We start from the raw sequence: 22,826 nt of genomic DNA, 5'->3' as shown, positions 1-22,826 counted from the left end.
CCGCGCACGCGCTGTAGGCCGACGTGGGCGGGGCGTTCGAGGGCTCGGAGGGCGGGGCGCCCGGAGGAGGAGGCCATGCGGGCTCAAGTGGTAGGTGGCCGCGCGCCCCGCTCCCGTCCCCTTTCGTCCCCTCCCTCCCCCTCCGTGTCCGGGCTGGTCCCCCTCTCCTGGGCTTGTCTGGGGTGGGGAGGGGGGTCGGGGCGCGGACGCACCGAGTCCGGCCCTGTGACAGCTATCCCGTGGTGCTTTGTCTGGTAGACCGTGAATAGACCGGTTCTTTTTTCCTTTTCTTGGAGGAAATAATTCCCCAGAGTGAAGTAAACGCGTCAGTGCACGGAACTGCTTTGTGGTTGACACGCGCTGGGTCAGAGCCCCGGGAGAACACACACGGTTGTCTCTCTCGGAGCCTCGCGGAGCCGTTTCCGCCCGGAGGTTTTCCGTGTAACACACCCCTCCGCGTGGGCGCGGGTGTCTGCGCCTCCGCGCGTGCGCACCTGGGCGGTCGCCGTGGCGCAATGGGTGATGTGCACCGTTAACCGGAAGTCGGTTCCGTACACTTAGAAATTCTTGTTTTTTCTGTTCTCTCGGAGAAAAGGACACGACCAGCTGCTGAACTGAGTAGAGCTGAGGGAGCGGGCGGGAGTCCCCTCCAGGCCGGATGAAGCATGCGGAGGGGGTTCTTAAAACAGTCTCTTTGTTGCTTTTCCAACATCATGGTTTACGGAACACGAGCACCCCACACAGAAAAGTCCCACTCGGTTATTTTCATGATGGGGCTGAAAGATGCACAGAGGCTTGTTTCAACCACAGTGATGGTGTTTCTGGCCAAGTGATTGGAAACATGAATTTGCCCATGAATTGGGGACATTTTTGAAGCCTTTCAGATTTTTATTTCCTTTTCAAAGACCAATTGAGGGACATGTAACATGAAATACATCTCCTGGAGCCCGAGATTGAAGAGCTTGGAGAGAAGGCATAGACACTGTATGTGTCTGCACATTCTTTCCCTTGAAGCCGGTTTGGGTTATTTTGTAACGCCCGGTCCTGCGGGAAATGAGTGTGTTCAGTGTTCACACTGTTTGATACGTACTTCTCTGGATTCCAGTCTGTGATCCTCCCCGTCCACAATGCTGAGCCCTGGTTGGACGAGTGCTTGAGGTCTGTTTTGCAGCAGGACTTCGAAGGCTCCCTGGAGCTCTCGGTTTTTAACGACGCCAGTAAGGTACTTATGAGCCTCCCATTGGTGAGTCCCCCATGTGAGTCACGTTGGACTGCTCTGATGGGAGTTTCCAATGCCTTCTTGCTTTCAGGACAAGTCTATGGCTATCATTGAAAAATGGAAAGTGAAGCTAGAAGGCTCTGGTATCCTCGTGGTAATTGGAGGGCATGATTCCCCTTCTCCCAGAGGAGGTCAGTTACTGTACGCTTATCTTATTATTTAGCTGCAATGAATGGTTTTTTATCAACATATACGTAGGTAGTTTTGTGTTTTTCAAATCCTCTTGAAAAGCATCCTGAGTAACACTTGAGTTGACCACTTACTAAGTTGGTTAGAGTGTCCCCCGATATACCAAGGTTGCAGGTTCGACTCCCGGTCAGGGCACGTACAAGAATCAACCAATGAGTGCATAAACAAGTGGAGCAATAAAACAATGCATCCCTCTCTCTTAAAAAAAAAAAATCAATAAATAAAAATGGTTTTCCTTTCATAAAATACTTTTTCTTGATTAGATATAACTAGAGCTATATCACATTTGAATGTATTCTAATAACAAAAGAATTTGTAAAATTTTGAAAAAAATGGAGTCATGGTGCTGTCTTTTTTAAATTGGGTAAGGCAGATCCCATATTACATATAACAAAATGGAATTAATTTGATTATGTCTGAAAGGACATCTTTTCCTATAATAATATTTTCTTAAATAGGAAATATTGGATAACATAGACTCAGAGTATCTATTTTCAGGATTCCTGGGTTATTTTAACTGGATTAAGATTCATTATCATTTTCTATCACAGTAGAAACGTTTCTTAATAATTTGATCACTTGCTAAAATAAAAATAAAACACAATCCCACCCTCCGCTCTCCAGGAGTAAGGAATGTGATGCCATACACTGTAGCCTGAGTTTTTTCTGCTGTGACCATGACAACTGGCTCCCCTCACAAAGGGCCGGGCCTCCCCAAACATCAGGCCCTGGCACAAACATTTGACTTTCTTCAAGGCAATAATATTAAAGCAGATTCCTTGTCTTTGCCAAACAGAAGATTCATTGTGGGAAACTTCCAGGTCCTTAGTGAGCCGCGTTTTCCTTCATCACCCAAAAGCTTGGGTTTGATTTTCCCCTAATAAGCAACTTTTAAACAGCACTCGTAATTTAAACATGATTGCGGAGAGTATCTTCCTGTTTTTCAGTTTCCACGTGCTGCTCTTGATTTTGGTTCCCATGAGGTCTTTCTCTGAGCTTGCCTCGCTTTGCAGTGACGACGGAGATTTAGCCACAGCTGTTTTGGTGATGGCTGCTAATCCATCCCCAATCAGGAGCCCCTCACTCTGCCTGCCTCTGCCTTGTTATCCTGTATTTTGTTGAAATCTGGGACCCTTCTGCTGACTGGCTTGGGTTGGCTAAGCTCTGGGATTAAAGCTAGAAATTAAGCTGCTACCCTGTGTGAAAACAGCACTGCCCTGGGTCAGCCTTTGATGACCAGAGTGAGGGTGGATGGCTGTTAATTGTCCCCACTTCTCTGTTGCAGCTGGCTGACTTTGGTGCTCCAGAGCAGCTGACAGGAGGGGCCTGCCCTCTCCATCTGGAGAGGTGCTCTCCCAATGGGAGTGAACCTGGAAGTGCCTTGGGTGTGGCCAGAAATACTTCGCTCGTGTCCCCTGGGCACCTACAACCTTCTCCAGGTTGTCTGGGTTTTGAGTACCAGAGGGATGTAGTGTGTTAACTTTGCACACATCTGTGTTGCTTTGTGTCACTTTTCTTGGCAACATCAAATCTGTAACTGTCTAGTTAACACGACTCAGGCGTCAGCAACCTCTTCTCTAGGGAGAGTGGTCGTTGTGCCCCTTGAAGTCTCCTCAGCCCCTTCTTTTGGGACTCGATACCTCCTCCAATCTGCCCTGCCCTCGGCACCCAGACTGAGCTTGCTCAGCGTTAATTTCTGCACAGCATTCCCTGCTCAGAAGCCGTTCCGGCTGGTGCTTTCTCCTCAGACCAACAGCAGTTCCTGCGTCTGAGCTTACCTGCCCTGGGCAGCCTGGAGCTCCCACACGGCCCCGGTGCTGGTGGCCGTTTGTGGGTTAGCCTCGTGCTTACTGAATCAGCCGCTAAACATGGAGCCTGGCTTTCTCCCTCCCCTCCTCCGAAGGCTGACCTGATCCCCTCCTGGTAGCGCAAATGTACCACCAAAGATTGAATCATAAAAAAGCTTTTGTTTTCTTTTTAAACAGTCGGATATTCTAAAAACCAAGCAATAGCACAGAGCTCAGGATCTTACCTGTGCTTTTTGGATTCGGTGAGTAACTGTTTTATTGCTAAAAGATACACATATATATGTTGAATAATTAGTAATCTTACATTTTAGTGTGATTCTTGGCAGTCACTTCTAATGTATTATAATCAGAACTTTTAAGGTAGATAGGTTTTTGCTGTTTAATTATCATAGCACTTAATGAGCTAAGTTTTTATAAATAGGATTACGTAAAAAAGCAAAATCGCACAGCAGAGCGCCATCTAAAGAAAAATGAAGATAAACTGGAAAGATGTGGACAGATATAATACTAAAAAGATTAATAACCTTGAGAATAAATAGTTCGTGCAAGTTGATGAGCAAATACGGGCGACAACACATAGGAAAGGACTGGCGTAGGGACTTCACAGACGTGGACGTGCAAATGACAGGCTTTAAAAAAAGTTTAAATCATTTGCAATGAAACAAATTAGTGAGATGCTGAAAGACCAGTTAACAGAGTTTTTTAAAGTTGTAGGTACTTGGGATTTGGAAGGTGTGAACGGGTACTGTCGTTGGTATCATTTTGCATTGTGTCTCAAGAACTGCAAAACATATATGCCCTGGACCCCTCCTGTAGGCGCCTCTGAAATTCCAAGAGAGATTTTTTTTTAATATATTTTATTGATTTTTTACAGAGAGGAAGAGAGAGGGATAGAGAGTTAGAAACATCAATGAGAATCATCAACCAGCTGCCTCTTGCACACCCCCTACTGGGGATGTGCCTGCAACCCAGGTACATGCCCTTGACCGGAATCGAACCCGGGACCTTTCAGTCTGCAGGCCAACGCTCTATCCACTGAGCCAAACCGGTCTCGGCGAGAGATTTACGTACAAAGAGCTTCAGTGTTTGCTGTTAGGATGGGAAATGAGAAACGGCAGTGCAGGCCAGTGGAGTAACAGTGAACGTCCATGTGAGGGAATTATCTTTTATGAAAAACGTTTAATAACATGACAGATGATTATGATTGGTGAAAAAAGAACATGTGATTGCCTCTGTAGTGCACACTCCGTGAGGGGTTTGCTCTGTGGGAACTTTGAAGCCACTTGAAGAACACGTGCGCTCCTTCCTCGAGTCTGGGGTACGGAGCTCCCAGACTTCTGTGCATTCCCCGGGAAGGGGGTCAGGTGCTGTTTTCCTTCTCAAGTTCAGCTCTGGGTCACAGGTGGTTGGTGCTGGATCGGACCATCTCATCTTCGAGGGCTCTTTCGATCTCCCCAGTACGGAGAGCCCAGTTTGAAGAGCTTGGTTCCGTCTTGGAAGTAGAAGAGAGGCTCAAGTCATCCTCTCCCCAACAGGGTCTCTGCTGTAACTTTCTTTTTTCCAGTGAAGGGAAAGAAAAATGTCCTAATTGAGGTGACGTCCAGGTAGAGAAGTGTTGGAAAATCTGGGGCCTAGATTAGAATGGTGGGGCTTTCGCCGAAACCAGTTTGGCTCAGTGGTAGAGCGTCAGTCTGCGGACTGAAAGGTCCCGGGTTCGATTCCGGTCAAGGGCATGTACCTTGGTTGCGGGCACATCCCCGGTAGGGGGTGTGCAAGAGGCAGCTGGTCGATGTTTCTCATCAACGTTTCTAGCTCTCTATCTCTCTCCCTTCCTCTCTGTAAAAAATCAATAACATATATTTAAAAAAAAAAAATGGTGGGGCTTTCAAATCCAGGAGTCACCTAAGTAAAGCAGGCAAATGGGTGTCTGCAGAGTTGCCACCACCCACAGACCGAGGAGGGCAGAGGAAGGTCCACAACCACTGCCCGCTGTCAGAGGTCCTTGAAAGATGCCCTTTAGCATTTAGGGCCAGAGAGAGGAAGAGAAGGTTAGACACCTGGCCTCCTTGGTCCCGGGGAAGATGGGGGGAGGGGCGTCGGAGATAGTGGGAGCTGTGACCGGACCTGCTGTGGAGACGGGATGCTCTGGGGTGGGCGTCGGTTGGACAGTGGGAGATTGTGTTGCTCTCAGGGTTCATTTGAAGTAAGACTATGAAGAGTGTAAATAAGTTTGGTTTTCTCAGGATCGCTGTAAAGGTCCTATAGCTTCTGAACATGGCATCCTAGTATTATTCCGATTTTCTAGTTTCTGTGGTGATTTCCTTCTTTTTAACTTGAGGTCTCAGGAGCACAGACTTGAGCCAGTCATGTTCTTGGTTCAGAACAGAGTGGAAAAGCTTGGCACTGTGTTTTAACTGCTCACTCCCCTGCCCCACCATGACCTGTAACTCAGCACAGTGTCCCTCTGCAGTCCTCCCTCCCGGGCTGCCCGCCACGGCCAGCTTGCCCATGCGGCCAGCTCGCCCGTCCCCTGGGCAGCACGCGGGAGTTGCAGGCTGTGGCTGGGTCAGTGCCGTCCACTGGGCCGGGCCTGCACTGCCTGTCTGGTCTGTTGCCCGCCTTGCTGGGGGCTGCCCGCCTCTTCCTTCCATGTGTGGCTCCCGTGGGCTAACGTGGGCTCCTCCCGCAGGACGATGTGATGATGCCGCAGAGGGTGAGGCTGCAGCTCGAAGCCGCCGCTGGGCACCCGACAAGCGTGAGTGCTGACCTCCGGTTCTGTTTTCTCTGCCTGAGGAGATCGTCATCAGCTTTTTCTTTTGTTTGTTTTCTTGTTGAGGAGAGAACTTCTTATTCAAATATTCAAATAATTCATTTGGCTAAAATCACAAGAAGTTTACACACAAACACCTAACGTGCAGATTCTCCCAAGCCGTGTTTATGATGCCCCTGGTGATGTCTTGGGGGAAATGGGAAGATTGTGACAGTAATTGTTAAGACAAGGGCACAATTTGAAAAATAATTCATGTGGCCTGCGAGTATTTTATCGGGCACATTCAGAGGTGTGTGAGGGTGTCATGCTGCCTGTAGGAGTGAGGCCCCACCGTACACAGAAGCAGGCTCTTGCCTGGGTGGCTCTCCTGAGACACATGCAAATCATGGCCTTGAGCAAAACCCCTGGAGCCGGGTCAGCTGTGCTCACTGAGCACCCGCCTTTCTTTCTGCTCAGAGTCCTCCTGGGTGAGGCCGGGCTACAGTGGCACTGCCCTCCCGGCACCTGAGGTGTTTTCCTTTTGGGTGGCACTTGCTGCCTTCTGGGGGGTACAAAGGGCCTCTGGATTTTTGTTCTGTTTTGTTTGAATCAGCATCTTTGAAGCTGAGCCCACAGGCTGAGAGCTTCCTGTGTCACCACAGTGCTTAGCAGTCCCTCTCCCAGCACTAACTCAGTTGTGTTCTCTTCAGAGCAGCTTCCCTGTCGGCCCCAGAGTCAGGCCTCTCCAGGACCATCTTCCTGGCACTCGGGGGGCCCCTTCTCATCTCCCTATAGGAGCCCTGTGTGGAGAGGTGGCTGAGGCCCCCTCTAGTCCTCAGACACTCCCTCTTGTGCTCCTCGCTGAGTATGTTGGTCCTCCCACTGTGAAGGGCATCCGACCTGGGCGCTGACATGTGCTCCCCTCCCCCCTGCACTCCCATCCCGCCGCCCCAGCCTAGAAAGAACGAGTCTTGGGCACGAAGGCACTCCCTGCCCTGGCCTCACGTGCTGCTCTGCCTCAGGCTCTGTGGGGAACGCAAGCGTGTTCTTCACAGCTTTCCCTGTGTGGCCCTGCCAGCCCCTTCTGCCTGGAGGCCTGGACTCCGCCTGCAGGACGCAGCCCCATGCAGTCACTCTATCCCTGTGGTGCCCTGCCCCACGCTGTGCCCGCCCGTGTGCACCTACACCGCCCGGGCCCATCTGTTGGACGGGGTTTACAGGGCGCAGTATGTGGAAGAGCCATACTCAAGGGGCCAAAGAGCCGCATGTGGCTCGAGAACCGCAGTTTGCTGACCATGGTCCTAGGAGCCATGTGGAAATGTCATCCAGCTCTGGACAGTGGGTTGGACCTACAGCCTTCAGGTCCTGGTCATCAGGCATCATTGGGTTCCTCCGTGGGGTCAGTAGGCTGACCTCCAGCAATGTTGGCGAGATTTCCCAGTGACGTGAAAGGAGAGAGCAGATGCACAGCAAGAGGCTGTGGTCTCGCTCCTTTGCTGGGAAGAGGAAGAGGAGTGGGAAGAAGACCTGGATGGACTTCTGCTCACAGGTTGTCTACAGGGCAGTGTGGGGCAGGGGTGCAGACGTTTCTCTGGTCAGACAGGTGTGACGGGTTGGCAGGTGGCACGACTCCAGAGGAGCAGCCCAGCTTTTCCAGAGTTTAAATTGCACTGACAGCCAAGCTCACTGCTTCTGCCCGTCCATGCTGACCGGGTGGCCCTGCCACAGGCACAGGCACAGGCACGGCCCCGCCCCGCCCCGCGAGGAGGGCGCTGTGTTTGAGCAGCAGGGTGAGCCGTCTTCATGGGATGCCGTGTCTTCCTTCTGAGTGACTGCCACACAGCGTCCCTAGCATTGAAGCTGGCCCACGTGGAAGCGGCTACAGGCCCTGGCATCCGCGTGGGTGCTCTTGAGAGCAAGCTGCTTTCAGATACTGTCTGCCTTTTTCATTCTCATACTGAAAACAATCAAACGTGAAATTATTTTGCACAGCCCTGCAGGCAAGACTCAGATGAACCACGATGTCTAGGGACACGCAAGGAATTTAGAAAAAGGCAGACTGCGTCTGTTCCTCATGCTCTTAAACTACCCTGGTCTGCTTTTTTACAAAGTTCAAGGTTAAGCTTTTCGTGCTCGCCTTTTCAGGTTCACGCTCGGGAGGAACTCTGCCTCCTCCTGCGAATGCTCCCGGCCAGCAGCTGGTGCCTCTCTGTGGGGCCAGCGCCTGCCTTGCAGGTTCTCAGAGGAGACAGGGATGTCCTCACCAACTGGCTGCATCAGAACAAAGCAGCTTCAGAGAGCTCGTCCCTGTGGGGTTGGATTTTTTTTTTTAATAATGACCTAAAAAATCTTAATTTGCAGCTGCTGATTGGTGGTTTTGTCGACTCTGTCATATATTTAGTTCGGAAAGAATGAAATGAATGCTAAGTGTATGTTTGCCCTTGGCCACTGTTTTCTGAAAGCTGGTTACAAGAAAACCACTTCACTGTGAAGACAAGGCCCTGTGGCGGCTTCCACCAGTGGTGCTGCACAGTCTGACGCCCACTGTGGCACTTGTCCAGCCGTCCTGGACCTTCCCGAGCAGAGATCACTGGGGCCAGAGCAGGGGTGCAGGGGCCCGGTGCCAAGGAGGGCAGCATCCTGAGCATTTCCCGCCTGTGTGGACGGCTTTGGGGACAGATGGACCCTTCCTGGGACGTTTCCGAGGTCAGCGAGTTCCCAAGGAGCTCAGGACGAGCAACAAGCTCGTGAACATCCTGCTCCCCCCTCACATGCTCAGTGCACCAATAAAACTTTATGTATAAACAGGCAGCAGAACAACCTGCCTCGAGGGGGATGCTGGGCACCTCTGTCTTTGCAGCTCCACATGGAGCAGGAGCGAGGACAGCGCCATCACCGGCTGCAGAGGAGTCAGCGCAGGCCTTGTAGTGAGCACACGGCCTCTGCCCTGGAGCCAGAAGCCTCGCAGAGGGGGACATCCTGTGTGCGGCCCCTGTGTGCCATCACCCGGGAGGACACAGGCGCCTCGCGCGCACAGGGCTGTGGGCAGAGCAGCAGGGTCTGTCCCCAGAACCTGAGTCCCTCCTCCCTTGTTCCCAGAAGCTCCCCCTAACTCAGCCCAGAGGTGCCAGCTGGTGCCAGGTGAGAGGTAGACACAGGTGTGTGTACCCAGGAACTCAGAGGCTCTCTTCCGCTTCACAGATCATAGGCTGCCAAGTGAGGAGAGAGCCCCCTAACTCCACGGAGCGGTACACGCGCTGGATCAACCAGCTGTCGCCTGAGCAGCTGCTCACTCAGGTACTTGCTGCCGAGGCCGGGAGCGGGCCGCACACCCTGGAGAGCACGTCGCTTATGGTGGGAGCCGGGCTCCTTCACCATTAGCACCTGTTTGCCCACCCCCAGGGTGTGCCAGCGCTTACTGGGGAAGGGGGAGCATTTCAGAGGAGCCAGAGGGCAGGAGCCTGGGAGCTTGGCAGAGCAGCCCAGAGGGGGACTGGATGGAGCGCAGGGGTGTGGCTGGGCAGGGCCAAGCTTTAGGCAGTTGGAGGGTGCTGTCAGATGGACACACTGCGGGGACTGGGGCTGGAAGCTGAGGTGCAGCATCTGGGTGGGGCTGCCCTGCAGGGGGTCAGAGCTTGCTGTGAGCTGCAGAGGCCTGAGTTGAAATCAAACTGGAAACCACCCGAGAGGGGTGTGGGGCCACCGGGGTAGGCTGACGGGAGAGGGCAGCCACCCCACCCCCAGGACGTGGCTCCAGGAGCCTGGAAAGATACCCCTGCCCGTGTGGTGGGGCCGATGCTAACATGTAGCTCACACAGCGGTTCCAGTGACCCTGCCATGTGAAAAATGCTCTTTTTCTAAACTAAATTTTGCCACTTGGTGAAAGGGATGACTGTATGATAATTTCCTCCTCAGATTAGTGCTCCTCTCTGAGTCACGGTGATGGGAGCGTGCCTTGGTGCCAGCACCAGCGCCCTGGCCCTCTCTCTGCCGAGAGGGGGGAGGACTGCGGGCACACGGGCCCATGGGCCCGTGGTGCTCGCACCCTCAGGACATGCACACACGGTTCTTGTTCTGTTTTTCTGAACAAAGGAGCACAGGAGACCTGAAAGAGCCGCCAGGTCTGTGGTCTTCCGGCACTCACAGAGCAGGTGGGCTGGCAGGTCACTCAGGGATGAAGCTGCCAAGTCGGACTTCTGACCTGTTTGATTTTCTGGTAGAACGAGGCTCGGGCGAAAACTGTAACTAAGCACAGAGGGTGTGATGTAAAGGCAGCAGGCACCTTCTCAGCCAGAAATACAGGTCTGGGCTGAGGACTAACAGGAAGCCTTCCCTATCCAGCACCATAGAAACAGTGGTGTCTAGTGCTCATCGTGGTGTCGTCTTTAGCAGGCTAGGAGCTTAGAGTCTTAAGTGTCTCAAGATAAATTGAAGAAGTATTTCTGAAGTCATTTCTCAGCCGTTAGTTACAGAAATCCAGAATTTCATCAGGCGAGTGCCACCAAGTGGGTCCTTCCATGTTCACAGGCCACATCGTCCCCTCTGCTCACTCCAGCACCTTTCCTCTTCTGTGAGAACACCTTGGGACGGGGCCCTACCTTACTGTCACCTGCTACGTACAGTCCCCTTGGGGGTTAGGGCTGCCACGTGGGCTCCAGGTTACAGCCTAGACACCCTCATGCTCCTCGACCTGGCTGCACGTCCTTGCAGACGGCAGGGCAGCTCCACCACGAAGGCTCCCAGCCCACGTGGGCCAGGCTGGGCTCAGACTCCGCCTGGGGCTTTCCTAGGGCTCTGGGCCCGGTGCTTCACCTCATCAGGACTGGTCACCTGGCCCAGACTGCCTGACGAACGTGCTGGCCACGGTGATCAGCTGCCGAGGAGGACCCAGGAGAGAAGGGGAGTTTGAGAGGATGCTCTTTAGGGGCACGGTGCCAACAGGGTGGAGGCGAGAGGCCAGTTCACCTTGGGGTCAGCAGCGGTGATGGTGGGGAGACAGGCTGGCCCTGGAAGGTCTCTCCGATGTCCTGGACCTGAGGTCAAGGGCTGAGGCCACAAGGCAGGTCCGTCAGTAGGGGGCCTGCTGAGAGGGCACTGGTGTCTCCATCCCGTTGGGCATTGCCAATCAGAATGGAGCGGGTGCCGTGGGCCGGGTTGCCGCCCTTGAGGCCCCAGGCCTTCCATCAGCTGGGTGAACTCTGTGGCTCTGTGTTACTTCCGTAAAATGCAAGGGTTTAAGCACAACACACAGAGCCTCAGGCCAACTGCTCTATGGCACCTTGCAGCGTGCATTGGCTGACATCCCGCAGTCGGTCCCACAGTCTGGCAGTGTCCATAGCACGATGGCTGGAACTCGCTGTTTCATGTGAAACCAGGACATCTCACTCTTCTTTGATCTCCATGTGTCTTTTCCTAAAAAGTGTCTCCTTGGAGCTCAGTGGTTTTTACCTAATTCTAACCCATTGGCATTTATGATTTAAACCCTGACGTGCTCTGACATGGTGCAGCTGTGCCGTTGTCTTTGCTCTGTCCACGCGAGTGTCATAGGCGGAGTGTGTGGTGCAGGTCCACACGAACCTGGTGCAACAGAGTGCTTCCAGCTTCCCCAAACGCTGCTGAGAAAGGAAGCGTGCTCCAATGGCCGTGCCTTCACTAAGTCCAGAAGCCATAGGGTTTGGATTTCACATCAAAGTTTATCCTTGTTGCTATGTGGGTGTTAAATGTCAGAAATCTGGAGAACTTGTTATCTATCTAAAGATAGTCTTCCAACAAATGAGCATTTAGAAATAAGGATAATAAGCCCCCGAAATCTGGAAATGAGTCATGTAAACTGGAAGAACCATATCACTTCCTGCAGAGACAGCTAATGAGGCCTGTGAATTTCTCTGCTCGCACCTCTGACTCCAGGCTGCTCCTTTGTGAATAAACAGCAAGCATGTGTGCAGCCTGCAGCCGTGCTTTCTCCTCCTGAAAGCAGTTCCCGTGTCTGCCGCGTCCTCCTGTGCCTTCCTCGGCCTGGCCAGTTAGCCGGCGGCATAGGGAGCTTGTTCCCGTTTGCTCTGCATCTGACACATCTTGGGTAGACTTTTAAGGTTTGAGGGCTACACACAGTTCACTTTTGCGAAGTGCACCTTCTGTTGGCATAAACCATGGGGAGCCCAAACTCCGGGTTCCCAGAACGCGCCTGGGCCCAGGCCTCGCTTGGGAGCCCTTGTTGGCCACGTTCTAAGAATCTGGAGCATCTGATTTTTTAGGTCGTGACACAAACGGAGTGACAGCTTGAGGGAGAAGAGGAGGCCAAATCAATGAGAAGGATTAGAAAGTCCCAACAGTCTCACGGGAGGGAAAGGTGTGGCTTTGGTGACAAGTCGGGGGGCAGCCCGAAGTGAAGCCCACTGCCCGGCTCTCCACCAAGGGGGAAGCTGACCCAGGAAAAGGGAGCTGTTGGCTGGGCCTTGTGCCCCCTGTGATTGGCCTGGGGCCTGGGGTTACCTGGTTTTGACACTGAACTTCCAACAGGCCACTTCTCCCGTTCCTCCTCGCAGCCGAGAGTGCCCTCTGCTGGGCCTGCGTGGAGCTCGAGTCCTGAGTCGTCATCTGAGCATCAGGTTTCCCATTATTTCCCTAAACATGAAAGAATGGAAACAAGCAATGTAAAAAGCATTTATGCCTCTTGGTCCTGTTTCATTTGGGTTCCAAGAATCCTGAGATTCTGGGGCTATTTCTGCACCTCATTTACCCACAGACTCCAGCAGTGGGGGAGTCAGGAGGGGGGCGCTGGCCTGTTCCAGGCTCAGTAGTCAGTTTTCATTCAAATGGAAGCCAAAGGCCCACCCCTTACCAGGTAGACCCATGGTTGGCAGGTTGTTCTGCCTGCCTTGTACATAAAATTTTATTGGTGTCCACTCTGTGAAAATCAATGGAAAAATGCCTTTGGGTGAGGAAAGCAGCAGCGGAGTCAGCGGTCCGGTCAGGGCTATGGCTGCAGGACTCCTGAAGTAAGTGGGGAGGTCTCGGTCTGGGTTTGTCTCTCATTCCGGCTGCGCAGGCCTGGCTGCGGCAGAGCTGGCTCCTCTGGGTGCAAGGGGGCAGCTGGAAGTAACGCCTGCTGGGAGGCAGGAGCTGGACAAGCAGCGAACCTCCTGAAACACAACACAAAAGCTTGAAAGAAGCCACCGGGGTGGCCAGTTTGTCCTCTGACGGAACTGAACGAGCTCACCTCCCAAAGTGCTTTCTTTGCTTTTTTGTTCCATTGTTATTCTTTCGCTCCCGTCACCCTTAAGAGAACGTCAGGTGTGGAGGCGAGCTTGTGTCGGGTGGTGCTGGACCTGGACATGGGTGCCCGTCCGTGGGAAAGGGGCCAGCGAGGAGCAGAGAGACAGCCCTGGGCTCTGGCATCCCCCCTGGAAGCTTGAAAGGAGGCAGGAGGTCGAGAAATGTCTGAGACAGAAGCTCCCTCTTTGTTCTCTGCTCTTCTTTTGTTTGAGGAAAACATTACAAAATGCTTTGGAAACTGTTCTGTCTTGTGCAGGTAGGATTGGGAGTGGGGGTCATTGAGACCGAGAGAATATGCTGCTGTAAGAAAGGCCTGGGAAGAAGCAGCCCTGAGAAATTACAGTGCTGTGCTCCGGGCGATTAAGTGAGATCTGGAGATGGACTGTGGAGCTGTAGATGTGGGAGACTGCGGTCGCTCTCATCCCGCTGTGTGCACCCTCAGAAAACCCCCCTCCCCTCCCGCGCCCCTTCCTCCCTCCGTGGGAAGCTGCAGAGATGGGTTTGGAGATGAAAGCAGAGCCCAGCAAGCCTCCTGTATAAGGGCCACGGCGTGTGCAGGGACCTGGGCTCCGCCCCCGAATCCTCTTCCTTTTCTCTGAAAATGTGTGCCCTGGAGGGCCAGCGAGGAGGACTCGCAGGCAGCCTCAGCAGGACCCAGCGTAGGCACATCTGTCCGGGCTCTTACTCGAACCGATTTACGTAGATTTTTTGTTTCCTCGAGTTCCTTTGATGGTTTGTCTTTCTAGGAATTTGTCCATTTCATCTAAACTCCTGTCATCTCTCCTTTTACGCTATTTCACCTGTTTCCTGTGATACTCGGACAAGCGATACCATTGGTTCGACACAGGGGAGGCTCCTTACACACACTGAGCATCTCCGGGAGCAGAACCTGGGGTGGGCTGGGGCCCGGCTCCCGCCCCTGCAGAGGAGGGACGTGCAGAGCAGTCTGTCCCCCCTGAAGCCAGTGGGGGCTGAAGTGCAGGCGCTGTGACACTGCCCGTGTTAACTGTTCTAGGTCTTCACCTCCAATGGCCCAACTGTGATCATGCCCACCTGGTTCTGCTCGCGAGCATGGTTTTCTCACGTGGGCCCGTTCGACGAGGGCGGGCAGGTAAGTGGGACCCCCGTGGAGTCCCTCTGGGGTTGGGGTTGGTGCTGTCATTCCCCAGACTTGGGCCCCCCCCTTCCCCCCGCCGCTTGTAGGCACCACGACCTAGTCCGGGGATCAGGGGTCAGGGAGGCGCCTCTGAGACAGCCCCAGCACTCTGCTGCTCTACTGAGCTCCAGGGGCAGCTGGGGCCCGGCACCGTGTTTGTTTTGCCACAAGCAAGGGATTTCTGTGTGAGGCTGAGGGTGTCACACCTGCCCTGGCCCAGGCCCCGGTTACCTCATCCTGTTGTGGGAAGCTGGGATGTGGGTGGTGGGGAGGAGGCAGTCCTGTGGGAGGCAGCCACACTGGAGGGGGGAGGGATGGGTGTAGGACTGGCAGGGGTTCTGGGAACAGGGTTCCTGGGGTCTGGAGACTGTGACTCAGGCCAGACTCCACCACCTGCCCTGGAACCTTGGCCACAGTCCTGGCTCTGGGCTGACAGTTTACTGACTGATGGGGACCAGGGGACTGCCCCTCCCTGGTCCTGCCCAGCATCCCTCTGCCTTTCCCCAGCAATCCCCCCTTCCCGTTCCCCTCACCCCTGACCTTCGACCCTCCTCCGGTCACTGGGTAGTCTCTCACAGTCACAGCCATGCTCCGCAGGGTCAGGGCTGCCAGGTCTAAAAGCCAGGGCCCTGGGGCTGCCCAGCAGTGCTGCCCGGGATGTAGCCCAGCCCCTGCCATGCCTGCTGGGGCCCAGGACCAGCCCGCTGCGCTCCCTCTGCCGGGGCCCCGCCATGTCTGGTGGCACGCGGATCACCGGGCCTGTCTCCTGGAGGCAAGCCAGTCTCAGTTCCAGGGCGTCGGGCACGGTCCACACTGCTGTTTCTCCCAAATTCACACGAGGGAGGAGCTCATGCTCTGCCACGGGCCCCACAGGCACCACCCAGAGAGGATGCTGACCTCTGACCCCGTGGATGATCTCAGTTTCCCCTTTGGAACTTAGAAAGGGAGGGAGCCCACCCGGCCCCCTGGTCAGCACGGAGGTGTGCAGCCCTAGGCTGGCCTGCAGGGGGCACAGGCCCGGCGGGCGGATGGAGGGGTGCCCCTTCCCAGGCATGCCCAGACTCGGGAGGTGGACCTGCCTCACAAGACAGGAGAATGTGTCAGAGCCCAGTGCCTGCCCCAAAGGACTGAGGGTCAGCTGGGAGACGTGTGGCGGGGAGGTGGGGTGTCTGTCCCCCTGGCCAGGCTGCCACACTCCTCCCCTCACTCCTCCTCGCTTTAAAGAGCTTCCTGTGGTCACTCTTGCCCGGCGATGCCTCGGGCTGGGGCGGCTGGGCGTGTCGTCAGCAGGCCGTGGCCTCGGGGACCCAGGTGGGCCGAGTGCCCGCAGCCCTGCAGCCTCCCGCCTCGCGGCCTGAGGACCGGATGTGGGGGGCGGGGCACGGACAGTGCTGTGAGCAGTGCCTCTCCGCAGGGCGTGCCCGAGGACCTGCTGCTCTTCTACAACCACCTCCGCCAGGGCGGTGACGTCCGCCGGCTGGACCAGAGCCTGCTCCTCTACCGCTACCACCCGGGCGCCGCCACGCACTGCGTGCTCGAGTACGCGGCCCGCGGGCGGGCGGGCGCTGTGAACCCGGCTGGCTGCGGCCCAGAGTCCAGTGTGAGGCGAGCCGAGGCGGATTCACGCGCACGAAGTGGGCCTTGCACACTGCCCTGGCTGCAGGGGGCTAGGGCTCCCTCCCTTCACCTCAACCGAGGGGAGGCTTCGGTGGGCAGTGGTTGAGCCACACCCCTGCTTGGGCATCACGGGGAGCAGCCCCTCCCCTCCTCCTCCCCCTTCAGGCACAGTCCACGCCCCCCAGCTCCAAGGCCGCCTGAGCCTCTGCACCAGAGAGCGAGGGAGGCCGGCTGCAGGGACGGGCGGACCGGCGTGAGGGGTGCAGGCCCCGGTGGTGGAAGGAGGAGGAGTGTGTCTCTTTAGGTCGAACTCTGTTCTGTCTGTCACTTACATGCTTGTGTGTCACATTTCCTCGCATGGCAAGGTGTGTCCCTTGGTTCCTCACTGTCATCTCGCTTTTGGGGACTCGACAGGTCAGTCGTCAGGGGTCCTCCACACCAAGAGCGTGAGGCAGGGACCCGCACTCACGTTTCTGAAAGTCGAGCCGCTGTCCTTCCCCTGGAGGGTGTGGGACCCGTCAGACAGTGGCTTCTTGCTGGGACTCTGACCTGGGAGGTGTGGTGTCCACTTACACTGAGGTCACGGGCACCACATCACGGCCACGCAGGCGCGATGCCAACTTTGCGTGTTGTGTGTGGGTTCCGCATTGACTGGAGGCGCTGCCCAATGGGAGAACGCACAGCTGGCAGGCCCTGACCCTCCTCCTGGTGACATCTGCGTTTGACACCGTAGCTTCAGGGACGCACCGTTGGGCTTGAACCTGACCCAGTGCAGGTGTGATTTGCACCCTCTTAGGGCAGAGCCCTGGTATGATCTCCCTAGTCACAGCTTCAGACTGCACAAAGCAGAACCTCACCGATCTCCAGGAAGAAGCAGACACCCACAGAGAGCGGGAGTTTCTGACCCTGTCTCAGTCACGGGTAGAAATGGGGCGTCTGTCTGGAGGCCGAAGACGAGCAGCTCTATCAGCCAGCTGGACCCAACCTGCTAGTTCCAGGGGGAGCACGACACCCTGCTGCAGAGTGTGCATCTTCCAAAGGGCAGGACAGGCAATGCTTTGGATAAATAAGCAAATGTGGATAAATTTCAAATTGAAATCATGCAGGATCTGTTTCATATTCACACAGAATTAAATTAGAAATTATCAAGCCATTTTGAAAAGCCAAAATACTTGGAAATTGAGCAATCAAGGGGAAAAAATCGCAAAGGAAATCACAAAATTTTCAATTTGATGGAAAATTAAAATATTTGTGGTATTTAACTAAAGCAGAGTTTTTTGTAACGTTTTATGGTTTTTAAAGCTTATAAGATACTAAGCAATCATTTGAGTCTCCACCTTTAAAACTTACGTAATAGCAAAGTAAACTCAAAGTCAACAGGAAAAGAGAAATGAACAGAGAAGGAAAGTGAAATTTAAGTGCACAGCCTTGCCCCTTGTGGCTCGGTTGGTTGGTGCATTGTACCTACACCAAAGGGTGGTGGTTTGATTCCCAGTTGGGGCACGCTGCTTCTCGCTCACTTAGATGTTTCTCCCTTCTCCCTAAAAATCAATTTAAAAAACAAAACTAAAAAGACAATCAATCCCAAAAAAAAGTCAATAAAATTGACATATCTCTAGCAAGGGTGATTTTTAAGAGAAAGTATAGGTTACCAATATATTTGGAATGAAGGAGGAGACATCATTATAGACCCAAGAGATATTTAAAGTGTAATAATTAAAAATTAGATCTGTAGCCGGGACCAGTTTGGCTCAATGGATAGAGCGTCGGCTTGGGGACTGAAGGGCCCCGGGTTCGATTCCGGTCAAGGGCATGTACCTTGGTTGCGGGCATATCCCCAGTAGGGGGTGTGCAAGAGGCAGCTGATCGATGACACTCTCTCATTGATGTTTCTATCTCCCTTTCTGTACAAAAACCAATAAAATATTTTTTTAATTAGATTTGTAATTTTGAAACTTTCCATAAGGGAAAATCAAGCTAAATGGGTTTACTGATATATTCTAACCGATTTCAGAAAGAAAAAATACCACTTAAGGTCCATGCACTTGACTGTGTAAGTTATACTTCTTTAAAATTTAAAAACATCTGGCAGTGACCACAGCCCAAGGTGTGGCTGCTGCTTGGGGTGGGGCCAGGCCGCAGTGCTGTGCCACACACGTCCTCGTCCTGTTGGCGTGCCATACTTGACTTTTATTTTGGGACCTCCCCCTCCCCCAACCCCCATTTTGCAGCAAGAGGCTTTGCCACCCACAACACGAAAGAAGTGAGCTCATGTTAGTTTCTGTACGGATTAAAGTCTTTGCGCTGTGAGTGGGAAACCTCCCAGAGTAATGGGCTTAATTATGCCCTGAGGTTTGTCAAGAGCTGGATTCCTTCAGACTCTCTCCCCAAAAGCTCTTTTTTGAGTGGGCGCCAGTTCTGGTCCTTTTTATTTTAAATTCAGAATGGTCAGCACTTATACCATTTAACGGTTTTCACTGATTTCTCTCTATGCAATACCCTTAACTGCTTTGAGATGTTACATAAATGGTAGCATTCTGCTCGTTTTTTCGGAGCTCTTGTCCCCTCGGCATCTCTGCCTCCCATTGACTTGGGCCTGCTGTGCCCAGGGCAGGCTGGCCATGACACTTCCTTTCCTTTCCAGAAAGTTCTGGAAGTGCTCATCTGCGGGTTTGGGGAAAGTGCACTGGCCCTGCACTGCCCGCCCTCAGGTGAGGACACTGGCCCCCAGCAGGCAGGGTGGGAAGGGCAGGAGTGTGAAAACAGCTCTGGAAGAGGAATGGGCCCAGGGCAGGACGTGTGTCCATGGCAGAGTCTCAATCTTGTCAGCTCACCCCGTGTGGTACTTTGAGACAGATCCTAAGACGATTCCAGAGACACGAGGAGGTCGTTTAATGCCCGTCTTTCTCTGAGCCATTTGGCTCTGTCCCACCCTCAGGGCAGCCTTCCTGCCGGCCCTAGGGCTGGTGCCGTCCCTTGCGGGCTTACAACACCTGATCCCCACGGCTCTCAGCCGTGTCTGGTTGGCAGCACTGAGCTGCTCAGAGACCTGGTCTGAGCCATTTCATATCCTTGTAAACGTCCACGAAACTGTGGGCATTCTGGTGGGCATCTCATTCAGCATGTACCACAAATGGGAGAAAACGAGCTGGTTAGAAAGAAACCATTCAAGTCCCAGAAGTGTCGAGGCCCCGTGTCTGCAGCCCCATCTCACCTGCTCGCCCACGGTGGGGAAGACAAAAGCCGGAGTGCCCCCGACTAGCAGGGACGCCAGGGCACCTTCTGTTTCTGCCCAACCCAGACACGCAGGATCAAGGGCCCCACTCAGTGCCTCCTGACACTGAGCTGTCTGTCTCACCCGCATTCCTGACTTGAAAGAGGAAAAGTGTTAAAAGTGACTTCTTGCTCAGGACACCGCACATTCTCTAGAATTCACTTGCATGAGGTCCACTGTTCTGTTCTTAGAAACTTCATTTTTTTAAAAAGTATATATTTATTGATTTCAGAGAGGAAGGGAGAGAAACGTCAGTGGTGAAAGAGGATCATTGATCAGCTGCCTCCTGCATGCCCCTCTCTGGGGATCGAGCCCACAACCTGGGCATGTGCCCTGACTGGGAATCGAACCCTGGCCTCCTGGTCCATAGGCCGACAACCAGTGAACCAGGTCAGCCGGACTCTTCCATTTTCTTGGATGTTGGCAAAGCTGCGTGTTGTGTGGCCAGGCCTGTATAATTGGCTTGGAGTGTGTGTAGTTTGTGCATTTCTTTCTGAAATGAGGTGCTAAGTGGCTAGGATTAGGGAGTCAGCACTATGTAACTCCTTGAACGCCCAAGCCACTGCCCCAGGTGACGCAGAACAGGGCATATGTACCAAGGGGCCTGGCAGGCTGGGTGGAGCTGGAAGGGTCACAGCCTCCCTCCACAGGACTACCATCTGGACCCATCGTGTCCGCTTCCTGGAAGAGCGGGCTTTGCCACACTGGGCAACCTTCACCATCTGGAATGCCGGCAAGCAGGGCCGCCGGCTCTACCGCAGCCTTACAGCAGAGTCGCGGCACAAGGTGGGCGCCCCCGTCGCTTGGTACCCCCATCCCCTGCGCCCTCCCCACCCCCGGCAGCACTGTCCAAGGCTGGCGTTTTGTGTCCTCCCCAGGTGGTTGCCTTTTGTGACGTAGACGAGAACAAGATCAAGAAGGGCTTTTACTGCTACGAGGACTCTCAGGTGTGGAGGCCCCTGGTGCCCTGGGCTGGGGGCTGGGTCCTGCACGGGTAGGCACACCACACCTGGCTCACCTCTAGAACGCCATCCTGGACAGGCCACCTGGGCCCAGGCGGCTGCCAGACACAGCCCTGACTCTTGAGGGATTGGGACCCCAGAGTGACCTGTGCCCACCCCATCTTTTCACTGGGGAGCCCTGCTCACAGGTCCAGGTCTCCCATCGCCCACCTGGATGGGTTCTGTGGCGACTCTGAGGTGGCTGTGGCAGGGGTGGGTGGGTCCTGGTGGGTCCCGGGTCTAACCTGCGCTGTGCGTCGGGAGTGGTATGGGGCTCAGGTGGCAGAAGGAGCAACGCCCACGCCCTCGTCTCTCAGGAAAGGCCCAAGCCCCGGGTGCCCATCCTGCACTTCCGAGCCGCCCGCCCACCCTTCGTCATCTGCGTGAAGCTGGTGAGTGCTGGGCTGTGGGCACATGGGGCTGGGACACGCCCTGGATCGGCACTCTGGGTGGGGCTGGGTCACAGCTTCCCTCTACAGGGCAATCTCGGTACATATGCCCTGGTCTGTGTCACATGGGGACACGGCTCAGCCTTTAGAAGCTGGTTCCCAGCCTGTGCTGGGCGAGCATCCTTGATGCCCATTTACCGTCCCTGCAGGCTGAGTGCTGGGAGTGCCGTGTCACCCACGTCGCTAGACGGTGCCCACAAGTGGCCAGACCAGAGGATGCCCAGAGCTAGTTCCTTGATCTCTTGGTTCATAGGTCAATGCTCAAGCACTGAGCCATGCTGGCCTTTTCATGCTCTTAATGGGCTATGTCAATTGATGGAAGCGTCCAACTGCACTGGCGTCTTGTTCAGGAGGCCTTCCCGTCAGGAGCAGACCTTCCTTCCCATTGGCCCCTCTGCATGCCCAGGGCTGTCAGCCTTGCCCATGACCCCTGGGCCACACACCAGGCGGAGCCCAGTTTTCCTATAACATCTCAGGAGCAGCGCGGGAACAGAACAGAAGAGGGGGTTTGAGCATGGACAGCAAGTGAAGGACAGAATTTGGAAGTTGCTGGTGTTTTTCGAGGGGAGTGGATTTCATTTGTTTTTAAAATATATTTGTATTGATTTCAGAGAGAGCTAGAACATCAGTGATGAGTCAGAGTGGTTTTTATTTAAATACCTGTAGCAGCGCCCAGTAGTAACAGCAGGAGGAGGAGCACGTGGGCACCGCCAGGCCGATTCCGCGCAGGGCATGACTTACCATTCCCTCCCACAGGACCTTACTGGAGGTGCATTTGAGGACAACCTGAGGTCGCTGCACCTGCAGGAGGGCCGGGACTTCCTCCACTTCAGCTGACAGGCCCACAGCTGCAGCTAGTCCTGCAGGTGACTGGGGTTGGGGGCAGTCGGGAAGGACAGCCACGTGGCCATGTGGAACCCGCAGATGGGAGTAGCAGACCGGGTGGGAGACCTTCACCTGGCCGTGGGGCAGAGGGGCAGGTGATGTTCTGATTGGGTAGAATCCACACCTTCACCAGGCACCTGACCCGTGCCCACACACTGTGTCTTAGTAATTATTTTTTTTTAAGAGCTGTACATGTTTTTTAGTGATTTTTTTTTTTTAAGATGTACTTTTGTTTTTTTAGTAATTTTTTTTTTAGAGCACACACTATGTCTTCTGAGAATGGTCACCACCTGGAGTGCCTGCGTGTGGGCACTGCCATCTGGGCTGGTCTGGGTGTATGTGAGCTCATCTGTCAAGGTGAGCACCCTGGGGTGCAGCTACTGCACTTGACCTCAGGAGACGAGTGGAAGTAAACAGACCACCCCATGAAAACGGCTGTGCTCAGCGCTTGGTGGCAGGGCATTGGGCAGCAGAGGGCAAGGAGCTCAGGGGCCTGCCAGGGGCTGTGGTGGGAGGGGAGCACAGTTGGAAATGGAGCAAGAATTAGGGAGGCTGGTAGCTCCTGCCCACTCCTGGAATGGACTGGTTGCTGTAGGCACTGGGCAGGAGCTGAGGTTGTATGGCTGCGTGTTCAGCCTCGCAGTCCTAGGACTCCACTCCTCCCATTAGCCCCACCCAGGCCAGGAAAACAAATCCCAAAGAACTTTTCCCTAAATGTGGTGCCTCCTGGTGCCGCATTCCTCCTCGCCTGAGACCTTACCTGCTGCTGCTGTCTGTCCACAGGAGTCTGTCACACCTGGAAAGGGGTTTGCTGTTCAGGGGTTTGGAGTTCTCCTTGCAGCACACAGGACTGTCCCCACAACGAAGAGCCATCAGCCCCCGATGTCTATGCCAAGACTGGAAAACCAGCACAGGCTGGAGAGCCCGCCCTACCGACGGCTGACTTTGTTCTCGCGCTTGAATCCGTTAGGCGCTCATTTCTGCCACGTGGAGTCGTGTCCTCAGCACGAGAGCGAGCGTGTCCAGCCTCTTGACTCCACGGCTGCCAGGATTCGGGCAGCAGGGCACCGCTGTGTGCACAGCAGTTCGCACTACGGTGCCGTGCACCCAGGGGCGAGCCCGTCGGGGTGGACGCAGGGCTTCT

At 54.4% G+C, this 22,826-nt stretch overlaps 1 protein-coding gene across 7 annotated transcripts; it reads left to right on the top strand.

Moving 5' to 3' along the window:
• Positions 1-16: 16 nt before the first annotated feature.
• Positions 17-22,757, top strand: B3GNTL1 (UDP-GlcNAc:betaGal beta-1,3-N-acetylglucosaminyltransferase like 1). Of its 7 annotated transcripts, none has more exons than XM_045572286.1 (13): positions 17-90; positions 1,106-1,222; positions 1,311-1,410; positions 3,454-3,518; positions 5,966-6,031; positions 9,227-9,322; positions 14,316-14,411; positions 15,871-15,995; positions 19,998-20,133; positions 20,226-20,294; positions 20,666-20,740; positions 21,554-21,663; positions 22,655-22,757. In XM_045572286.1, exons 1-12 carry the CDS (start codon positions 76-78, stop codon positions 21,632-21,634), a joined length of 1,041 nt encoding a protein of 346 aa, XP_045428242.1. In that variant the 5' UTR covers positions 17-75; the 3' UTR covers positions 21,635-21,663; positions 22,655-22,757. The 7 variants fall into 7 exon arrangements, with proteins under 7 accessions (XP_045428242.1, XP_045428244.1, XP_045428243.1 ...); XM_045572288.1 differs by lacking the exon at positions 22,655-22,757 and adding an exon at positions 22,466-22,646; XM_045572287.1 differs by lacking the exon at positions 22,655-22,757 and adding an exon at positions 21,939-22,041.
• Positions 22,758-22,826: the final 69 nt, after the last annotated feature.

Source organism: Pipistrellus kuhlii, unplaced genomic scaffold, assembly GCF_014108245.1.
Source record: "Pipistrellus kuhlii isolate mPipKuh1 unplaced genomic scaffold, mPipKuh1.p scaffold_m20_p_44, whole genome shotgun sequence".
Taxonomy (NCBI): Eukaryota; Metazoa; Chordata; class Mammalia; order Chiroptera; family Vespertilionidae; genus Pipistrellus; species Pipistrellus kuhlii.
Note: the sequence above shows the minus strand (reverse complement) of the source record. Positions and strands in the feature narration are given on the sequence as shown.